This window comes from Miscanthus floridulus, chromosome 2 (genome assembly GCF_019320115.1).
Source record: "Miscanthus floridulus cultivar M001 chromosome 2, ASM1932011v1, whole genome shotgun sequence".
Lineage (NCBI taxonomy): Eukaryota > Viridiplantae > Streptophyta > Magnoliopsida > Poales > Poaceae > Miscanthus > Miscanthus floridulus.
Genome location: NC_089581.1, coordinates 130,278,110 through 130,288,678, shown reverse-complemented (window position 1 = coordinate 130,288,678; position 10,569 = coordinate 130,278,110). Strand labels below are relative to the sequence as shown.

General features: G+C 43.9%; 1 protein-coding gene across 1 annotated transcript; it reads right to left on the bottom strand.

Moving 5' to 3' along the window:
* Positions 1-1,600: 1,600 nt before the first annotated feature.
* Positions 1,601-6,255, bottom strand: LOC136529954 (uncharacterized). The gene is made up of 5 exons (XM_066523002.1): positions 6,011-6,255; positions 5,814-5,887; positions 5,553-5,676; positions 2,373-2,648; positions 1,601-2,288 (listed from the first exon to the last, which is right to left on the bottom strand). The coding sequence occupies exons 1-5, from the start codon at positions 6,128-6,130 to the stop codon at positions 2,019-2,021; spliced, it is 864 nt and encodes a 287-aa protein (XP_066379099.1). The 5' UTR covers positions 6,131-6,255; the 3' UTR covers positions 1,601-2,018.
* Between the last annotated feature and the right edge of the window lie 4,314 nt (positions 6,256-10,569).

Here is a 10,569-nt window from a genome sequence, read left to right as displayed (position 1 = left end):
GATCTCTCTTTTTTTACATGGAACTAATTAGTAGCTCTTGCATGATCATTGGTTGTAGCTATTAATGAGAGCCGAGTTGGCTCGCAAGCTAAACAAGCCGAGTGGATGTAGAATTTTAGCCCGTTTTCTTAACGAGCGGAGTTGGTTCATATAGGCCAGTACAAAACTATTATTTCCATGCATGGCAGGATTGTGTAAATTTAAGAGTTAGGATGGCATTAGATGAACCGATATGGTTCGATTGAAAATCATATCACCACAGTATTGAGTGTTATATATTGTTTTTGACTGATATCACGTATACACGTATATAGTGGTAGAGCCTGTTACACATTTTTTTTATTTTTAACTTTTTTTAAAACAAATTTTAAATCTAACATCGTTGCTTTTTTATTTTTGAACCTAACCTGTTTGGCCGTGCCTAAGTCCCTGACGCGGCCAAAACACACTGCCGCGCTACATGCAGAATCTCGTAGCAACGCGCAGGGATTTTCTTCTCGTTAATATTCTGCAGAAACCTTTTATTATTGTTTAACATCTTAACGACCTCAAATGAAAAAAAAAACTTAAAACTATAAAGTTATATATCTCATCAAGGGCTACAAATTATATATATATATATATATATATATATATAAATATATATATAAAGTATATTTATTTGGCATCGTATAAAAAAGATATGATTTTTCTAAGGCGACAAGAGCTTGTACGCAATTAATATGTTGTTGAAACTTTATATTATTTTCTTTGGGCATCTTAATGACCTCAAATAGAAAAACTCGAAACTATAAAGTTTGTAGATCCCATCGAGACCTACAACTTTAGTATAGAAAGTATCGATTTTTTCCAAGGCGATAAGCTCTTGTACGCGATTAATATACTGCTGAAAATTTATTTAATTTTTTTGAGTATCTTAGCGACTTCAAATAAAAAAACCCAAAACTAGAAAGTTGTAGATCTCAGTAAGGGCTACAATTTTTATATAAATATCATCTTCATCCGAGATCATATGAAAAAATATATAATTTTTCTAAGTTTGCACTTGCCGCGCCAGTTTGGTTGGCATGGCAAGGATTTCCACGTGGAAATCCTTGTCCAAGGTGGCAGATCGTGTCATGCCGATGCATGTGGCGCGGCAGCATGTTTTGGCAGCACCAGAGACTTAAGCGTGGTCAAACGGGTTAGATTCGAAAATAAAAAAGCAATGGTGTTAGATTTAAAATTTGTTTTAAAAAAAGGTTAAAAATATCCACATTTAACAAAGTTAGAACACCGGCTAGGCCCGGTTTCTGCAAGCCAGTCTAGGATCGCCTTCTTTTTGAAAATGTTAGATGTCAACACTAGTTCTCGGACTATTGAATTGTACAAACGTTTAATTAATACTTTAAAAATAGCCACTTCGACAAATGGTCTCTCTTTTGAACGTTACATTACTTCGCTACTGAAACTTTCATTGTTGTCATTGGGAAACAAATTTATGTCCTTGATAGAATGGAGCACTAAGACTGTCATGCTTTTTCAGTAAATTTAACTACAGCAAAACATCATAAAATAGAATAATAATAATAATCTTGATGATATGAACATTTATCGGGTAATGTATAACATATATCCGTCGATTGTAAATTGATTGCACGCAAGGTGTATCGTGCATCTTTTCAGGTTGCAAAATAGCCAATCGCTTGGTAGATACACTGTTGCTAGTAATTTGATGGTGCAAGACGTGAGCTCGGTTCAGACTCAAGTTATTATTTGTAAAAACATATCAACCGTACACACTACACACTGACATGAGAATGCCATGGGTATCTCACAACCAAACCAAACATGCACACACCAACAGTTAAACTAGATCATCATGAGGACTAAAACGGGGCTCTTCACTGCCGAGTCATGATCAAGAACAAGACACCAAACTGACGATCGATCCAACAGCCTGCCTGGTCGAAATCCTCCTATAGGGGTTGACACGGAGTCCCGGACTAAGACAGGGTCCATCACCATTCCAGGATATGCTAAATCAGCGCGATGCTGCTCTCACCGCCAGGAGGCTTGCGGTTTCCACCTACACGCTCACGGGTTGGTTCCTTCCCATCTGCAAAAATGTTGCTTCCAGTAATCTCCTTCAGCTTTGCGGTGCTCAGATGCTTCTCTGAAGAAGCTGGTGGCGCATCTCCCTTGAAGATGTCATTGCCGGTGAGGTCGTTGACCTTCTTGCCAGTTATCTTCTTTGCTGTCTTCGTCACGCTGTCAGTGTTGGCCTCTCCAAACGAGAAGGTGCTCGCCTGTTGTTTAAGACAACATTAGTTGAATAACATTCTGAACAGCAAAAGGCAAATGGAGTACCAGATATGTTGCAGCTGCAATACGTTTGTATTTTTGACAGGTGTGTATGAGGCTGTGCTGCCATTTGATGAGTTCCTTGCCCTGTTAGATCTGGAATCCGGAGTATCAGCAAAGATGTCGTGGCCGCTGAGCTCCTTGGATTTTGCATTTGATATCTGCTTCTTCATCTTACTATCTGCCTCACTTTGAAGAGTACCACTAAGCTCACGCTGCTTTGCCACCTCAGCTACTGAAGTGGGCTTTTTGGGAGGATCAGTTCCATCCTCAGCGAACGAGATGTGGCTTACAGTACTGATCGCCTGCAGGCAATATGAAACTGAATCAGTCACCAGTAAATCATGCTTTACAATTCATTTTCTTGATTCATTTCAAGTACAAGACAGAAAACTCTAGGTCATGACCCCCCCCCCCCCCCCCCCCACCCCCAAAAGAAAGAAAAGAAGTCACACAGCTAATTACTGAATCACTACACCAAAATTAGCCAAAAGAGAATCACTAAATAACAGTAGTCTGTTACAGACTACATAGTTACCAGAATAGTGCATGTAGGACACACCACGATACAGAAGACGCGAGCCCAATCTGAATTGCTAAGGGCAGTGGTTCACAGGGGCTTGGCCAAACCAAAGTCCTGATGGCAGCAAACAAGCACTGAAGCCGTCACTCCGCATAGAGCAGTGGCCTAACCATGACGCAAGAGCAGCCATCACTCTTCATCAGATCTCACATTGAAGAGGGCTACCCGCAATCAGCAGACACCACATGACTTGGGGAGAAGCAGCAATGAACACAGCTCAGGCCATCTCCAATGAAACTGAGAAATGGAGAGCGAGAGGAGGCCATGGGCGTCAGGTTTTGCTAGCCTCTGGTGCACGATGCTGGTCGGCAGTGATCAATTTCTGTGTGGCAGTTCTGGTTTTTTCGGTAACAGAGAGACAAGTGGATGAGGAAACAAGAAAGCAGCAGCTCCTCATGCAATGGAGACTTGAGAGAAAAGACAAGAATAAGGGTTCCTTTAGATGGACATTTGGCTAGATGGGCCAGCACATGGCAACACAATCTATGTTTCCTTCTCTTTTATTTATTTTTTTCTTTATTCACTTTTCTTCTCTGGCTCCTCTAAACATATATTCTGCAGCTATTGGTTTGTGCCATATTCTCATCAATCTGACTGACACTACATTTCATCCAATCCGTGAACCCGCTTGTGATTCACAAACACATGTTTTGATTCACAGACCGAAGAGGTATACCCCTTATTAAAGTATAGAAGTGAATTGCTCACCTCTCCCCATTAGTTTAAGCTTGAGTTGCAAATAATTGTTGTTTGCTCCTATTCCACATTTGAGACCTGAGAAAGCCTCAATTGAATTTCCCACCTTCCCCATCACTTAAGCTTTTGGGTGAACTAGTCGGTGCATGCAACTTAATATGGTATCAGAGATTTAGAGCCAAAGGTCTCGAGTTCAAATCCTGACGGGCATAATTAAATAAAATATATTACAGCTAACTCATATTTCCACATTTGTGGCCTGAGTAAGCCTATACGTGAGGAGGGAGTGCCAAAGTATAAGTGAATTGCCCGACTCTCCCCCTCACCTTAAACTTTTGGGTTGAACCGTTTGGTGAATGCAACTTCTTGAAAGTGGTGAACCATGAACCCCTACCACTAACTTGACGAACCATGATTTTGGAACTATGGTCTGTTAATATAAAGAAAAGGCTTATTATTGATTTGATTGCCAAATAATTATGGTACGATCATTGGAACCATTACCTCTGCTTTATGCATTTTGATTCACAATCATGACTATTTCAACTTGGATTTTGCTTTGGACAACCTTATAAGAAAAAAACAACACCACCATCACTGCGAGCAGGGGCAAATTGAAAAAATATAGGTTAACTATGGTTGCTACAAATTTGGAACTGTAAGTTGCTGCTCAATTTGTTGAAAAAATAATCAGTTTTGATTCAATCTAGGTGAGACTTGATCTGGTCAAAGATGAAAGAATCCCCCATGTGATAAGTTGCTGGCACCACACATATGCTGGGGAAAATCAGTAAACAGCTTATTCAAGTTTGGTGAGATTTGATAAAGTCATAGATGAAGAACACCCCATGTGTGAGCCATTCAGCCATGCATATATAGCATAAAAGAATGCAGACCTCTTATACTCAACCAATTGTTCCATATTAATTTATATTCAGTAGATGGCAGGATAGGTTTTGGTTGCTTTCCTCTAGACTTATTTCTGCACATATATACTCCCTCCATTCCAAACTATAAGACGCTTTTGCCTTTTTAAATACATTGCTTTTACTATGTATCTAGACATAGTGTATATCTAAGTGCATAGTAAAATCTATGTAATTAGAAAAGGCAAAATGTCTTATAATTTGGAATAGAGGGAGTACTAAATTGCTATTATGGGCATCATTTTGTGATCCAAACTTTGTCAGAGATGAGATAGGTAAGGAGCCATGGCATGCATCTCCTGTCCAAATTCTGCATGGATGAATCAAGTAGATCAAAATAGATTTTTAGACTAAAAAGAGATTCATGTTCTGAAATACTTTAATCTGCAATCTAGCCATTTCAGTTAGTATCAGCCAGAGTTAGTTAACTTAAATTTTTGGTACAAGAATACTTTCCTTAATTCCTGGTAACTATGGTTTCAGATTTGTTACTACTGCAAAAGAGGTGTAGCGAAGCAAAACCCATTACCTATTGAAACAAATATTTATGCAGTGGGTCACTAAAATTTCTAGACTCCATCCACCAATTAAACTTCAATTTCTAATTTGTTTCATGGAAAATCCAGTAACATGGTAGCAAAGTTAAAACATTCTCAGAGCAGTCGTAGTCATTAAACATTCGCACATTGCAAAGAGTGTCCCACAACTGCAGTTCTAGTACCATGCACCTAAGATCTATAGAATTATTGCACATGGACGAAAAGTGCGTACTGAACCCAACAAATGTTCACCCAATGTGACAGATATGCTTCATTAATTTCGTCGTGAAATGGCGCATGAAACAAGGGGGTATATGGCCAGCATATGTAGAACAAGTACCACGTACATAGCCACCCAGTATGGCATGTGAATCCAAGCGCATCCAAACAACAATGTAGCACGCAACCACACACAATCAAGCAGAAATGTCGATCCAAACAAAATGTTTGCACAGATTTCGGCACCTGGCGCGAGGCGGTTCGGGCGGGCTTCGCGGCAGCAGCTGCCTCCCCAGCGTCGCCATTGCTCCCGGCAGCGAATATGCCGCTCCCCGTCATCTCCTTCCACTTGGGCGCGGAGCACGGCTTCCTTGAGGAGCGGTCATCACTCAGGGGTGAGAGTCATATCAATATCAATCGAGGTGAACGAATCTGTTGACCCGAAAAGAAGTACCACGCGCGAGAGCAGGAGAAGAAGCGGGGATTGGGAGTAGGAAGCAATCTGACCTCTTGGTGAGGCTGCCGGCCTCCTCCTCGGTGACCTGACCCCCGAACACCACCTTCCTGATAGCCTCCGACGGCTGCGCGCAACGGAGCGATGCGAGCTAGATGGTCAATCAAGAGCGGCACGCATCGGGGAAGGAAGATGCAGCTACGCGTGGAGGGAGAAGGAGGGGAGCGAAGAAGGGTGGTGGTGCTGTTACCTGGCCGGGCCGGCGCGGCGGCGACGGCGTGGCGGCGGGGGCGGGGCCCTGCGGCTGCGGCCACGCGAGTAGGTCGGCCGTGGAGGTGTGTGAGCTCCTCACCGGCGCCGCCCGCTCCATCTCCTCCTCCCGCTCCGCTCGCACGCCCCTCTCTCGGCGTTTCGTTGCTTTCTCTCCCTAAAAAGGAGGGGGGGAGGTGTGAGACTCGTGAGGTGGAGTGGAGCTGGAGTAGCGGCGGCAGCAGGACTGCAGGAGGATGGCAGGAAGGTGCAGGGTCCCTGTTCTTCGCATCCTTTTCTCTTCGGAGACGCAGCACGTGCCTACCATTACTAAATTTGCAATCGCTTACAGGTGGGGTCCGCGATTCGGGCCTACAAGCCTGACATGGGGGCCAGGTGGAGGGGTTGCAAATGGTTCGCATATTTTTCATTAATTAAAAAATATGACAGTTTCAATCCATTTAGAGGGTTATCCATTCATATCTAATAGTCTGCGTATCCCTACTGTTAGCTGATATAGATTTGTTTGATAGATATTTTTATTTTATTTTTCCTATTTCTCAAACTAAAAATAGATATAAATATGTACTCCTTATATTACCTCTTATGAAGTAATATGTGCTAATAACCATTTAGATAAACGGTCCACGGTTATTTAGAAATACCACAGCAAATACTGTTGGTGAAAGCATTTGACAGCCATAGCAAAATCTTTAGGTTTCTAGTTTTATATATATATATATATATATAGGTTTCTCGCTTTCTCGCCAACACTAGTCGCGATGGATTTCTGCGCTGCAAGTTAAGCGCCGCTCTACCTCCTAACTCAAACAGGCCTAGCCCAGAGCGACTAGCATCTCATATTCTCATTGGTCATTGCATATGTTTTTTTTAACATGGCGTGTTTGCCTTGCACCACGAAATATTCCAATCCAATACTTTAAAGAGAGCAGCAGAAGGTGCCGTGTGTTCCGGGTACCGCATCGTTGTCCGCGGCGGCCGCTGCAGCTGCCAACTGCAACCAACACGCGCCGCTGGCCGTGTGGCGCGCGGCGCAGGCACTGCTAGCGATGCCTGTAGTTGGCTGGCCGTCGCAGACGTGCCGTTGACTTGGGAGGTGGGGGATCGCCGTCGATGCACTGCTTCCTGCCTGCCTCGGACCACGCATGCATGTGCGCGCGCGCCGGAAAGAAGGTGCGCTACGCTACGTCGTCGCACGGGCACTGCGCTCGTCACCGCGGCAGACCGCACCCATGGTGGTGCTGGCGGACGGTCGGCGGCGACGGAGACGCGCGGCGCGTGCCGGAGTCCGGCGGCCGCTTGTCGGTTCTGTCCACCGCACTTGACGTGACTCACCGGGGAAACAGAGTAGGAATTCGGACGAGCGGTTAGCGTCAGGTCAGGCCGGCCGGGCGGCTCGTGGTGGGGGACGACTGCGGGTCGAAAAGTCGCCAGTGCCGACCCGGCATCGTCACGTCTCACGGCCGGCGTCCTCCCAGGTCCCAGCACTCGCCCGAGACGTGGGCTTGGCTTGAGCCACGGGCGCTGTCGGCTGCGGGAGACGGCCCATGCCCATGGGGGAGGAGAGGAACCGTGGCAATAACACAGGCCGCCCGTGATGTTCAAGGGCCCGTTTCTTTGAGGATATGTTTTGGCCCATGATAATCTCCAGTGTTTCCACTAAGGATGCACAACCACTTCTCCTTTTCTGCCTTTTTGCTTTGAAATGGGCACTCCGAGGCTCGAACCTCGATGGGTGTGGGAGCCATGCGCCCATGCGTGTCGCAACTACGAACACCCGACACGTACAACACACGCGAAGTCGTCTTGGATGAGTGCCATATTTAGAAACAGTTCTTTCCTAGTACTCACTCCATTCTAGATTAAGTCGACTTATAATTGTACATACATAAACCTAGAAATAGAATGGAAGAAAATGACGCGTGCATGATATGTATGTCATGCCGTCATGTTCTTCGAGAAGCCAACAACGAGCCAGCCGACCATATGCACAATCCTTTTTAGCTAGAGTGCTCTGTGGCCCTTCACTGGAAATAGCAATAGGGACTTTGGACTAGCTACAGAGAGTAGCTAGCCAGAGTATAGTACGTAGGTCGAGCCACATGCATGTGGTCACCAACCATGCATCCATATAATATGGGGTGTTTGGTCCTGTGGTGGCTCCTAAAATATATGTCACATCGAATATTTAGATATTAATAAAAAATATTAAATATAGATTAATTATAAAATTAATTATATAGATGGAGGCTAATTTGTAAGATAAATTTTTAAGTTTAATTAATCTGTCATTAGCATATGTTTACTATAGCACCACGTTGTCAAATCGTGGACTAATTAGGCTTAAAAGATCGGTCTAGCAAATTAGTCACAAATTGTGCTATTAATTTCGTAATTAGTCTATATTTAATACTCCATATATGTATCAAACATTCGATGTGACAGAAATTTTAGGAGCTTCTTGACGGATGACAAGCGAATATAGAACGTGCATAAGGGTCCACCAGTGTCAACCACTACCGTGCGGGCGTGTGTGCACACAACACTCTGTCTTGAGCGCACTGTAACTACGCAAACCGTGTGGAGATCAGCAGACCACAGGGGACACATAATTGGGTCTGTTCGGCTGGTATTAAAGCAAGCTGAAGTTAATTTATTGTGAATAAAAAATACTATAGATTCTAGTTGATAAGTCGGCTGATAAAATGAGCTTTCGCCAGTTCTGGACTTCCGGTGGTATCGAATATCTACTTCTCTCTCCGTATATAATATAATAATGCTCCATGCATGTAAACTAACTCTTTTTTTAGTATATACTGTTAATAACCGTGGGACAAGGAAAACCAATTATATATAATTGCCAGCATTTGGATTACATGAAGAAACCAGTCCGGACACGCCACACACAAGCACCGCGCAGCTACGTCGCCAAAAAAAAAACGCGCAGCTACACTGACACTCAATCGTCCACTTAAGGCAGCTCCAATAGTGTTAAAAGAGCTAGCTTTTATAAAATATTTTATTCAGTATCAAAAGAAGAGAATCATAAGCTAACTCTTTATGAAGAGTTAAGCTTTGTATACTTTCTTTTGATTTATGTGTCTATGCTTACACAATTTATACTTAGCATGCTATTTTTATTCTTTTTTAAGTTCATATAAACAAGCAAGTTGACTTTATTGTTGAGGATGTCCTACAAAGGATCAAGATGTCCAAAAGAGGACGGGTTATTGGGCCAATCTAAATTTTCTCGCAACTAATTAAAATCCTACTGCTTAGCCCGCTTCACCCCTGTGTCTAGATTGTGTTTCTATGCTATGCACAAAAGTTTTGCATCCTAGGTTCCAACCCTACACTAGTATGGCAATTCTAGTAATGTAAAGACATGAATGAAATTGCTCAAATGTAAAGGAGAAGGGTTACGAACACGACGATGTTTTTCTGAGATATCGGAGAGTCGACACTCTCTACTAGTCCTCGTTGGAGCACCCGTGCAAGGATATCGCTCCCACTCGATCCGTGCAAGGACTAAGTGCTATCTGCGGGTTGATTCTTTGCCACTCCAGCACGGTGAATCGCCCACAACCATTTACAACATGAGCTGGGCCTCTCACAAATCACCATCGAGAGATCACCAAGCTCTCAATCATCACCAAGCCATCTAGATGATACCGATCACCAAGAGTAACAAGCACAAACTCTCACTTGACCTAAACAAGCCTAATGAGAAAGATGAATGCACACTTGCTACTTCTTATGTTATGGTACTTTTTCAATGATAGACGTTGTATTTGTCGATAGTAAGGCCATAGTTGCATTTGGTTTGGAGACAAAGAGAGATGTGATAGATCCATTCTAGTTTTCTAAAATAGGACCATCACATGTTTGTGTTTGGTTGGGGAACATGGACATCCCTGTTTTGCGTTTGGTAGGAGACGACTAGAGAAAGGATACACGACCATTTTAGATCTATTATGCTACTGTTAAAAGCCTAATTTATCATCTTCTTCCTCGTGTAGATGTCACCGTACCCTCCAGCCCCGTCTCCACACCGCCCTCTAGACTGTGTCTCGATTTAGCCACCTCCGCCCACCTTCAGCCACCTCCACATCTGTTTGAAGCTCCGCGCTAGAGCTCACGTCGGAGGCCGCACGCAAATGCCTACACCTGGGCACACGCAGGCCCGCACCCACGGTTAGCCTCTCTTAAATGCGGTTTCCTCCCATGGCTAGCCCGTGCTTCTGCCCACGGTCGGGCCCGCTCGGATGTGATGGCTGCCCTCGGCTGACCCCTCGCAATGTTGCGTACAGCCTACTCTACTTGGATGCCCATGGCGAAACACGTGAAGCAAAGGAAGTGCAGACCGAGAACGACACTTTGGAAGTGGGGCGAGTGTGTTCCACAAAAAAATGATCAGTGTCCTTGAATCTTGCAGAATGTTCTCAGGTAGGACGATGCTTATTTGGCTGAGCTACAAGCCAGTTTGTCCGGCTTCTTTTTTTCAAGCCGGAGTAAGTGTTTTTATCTCATAATATTTCA

Coding starts and splice junctions, on each gene's coding strand:
- LOC136529954 (XM_066523002.1), bottom strand. CDS start 6,130: ATGGAGCGGGCGGCGCCGGTGAGGAGCTCACACACCTCCACGGCCGAC. Junction 5,888..6,010: donor CGCCGCGCCGGCCCGGCCAG/GTAACAGCACCA, acceptor CGTTGCGCGCAG/CCGTCGGAGGCTATCAGGAA. Junction 2,649..5,552: donor CCCGAACCGCCTCGCGCCAG/GTGCCGAAATCT, acceptor TATTGCCTGCAG/GCGATCAGTACTGTAAGCCA.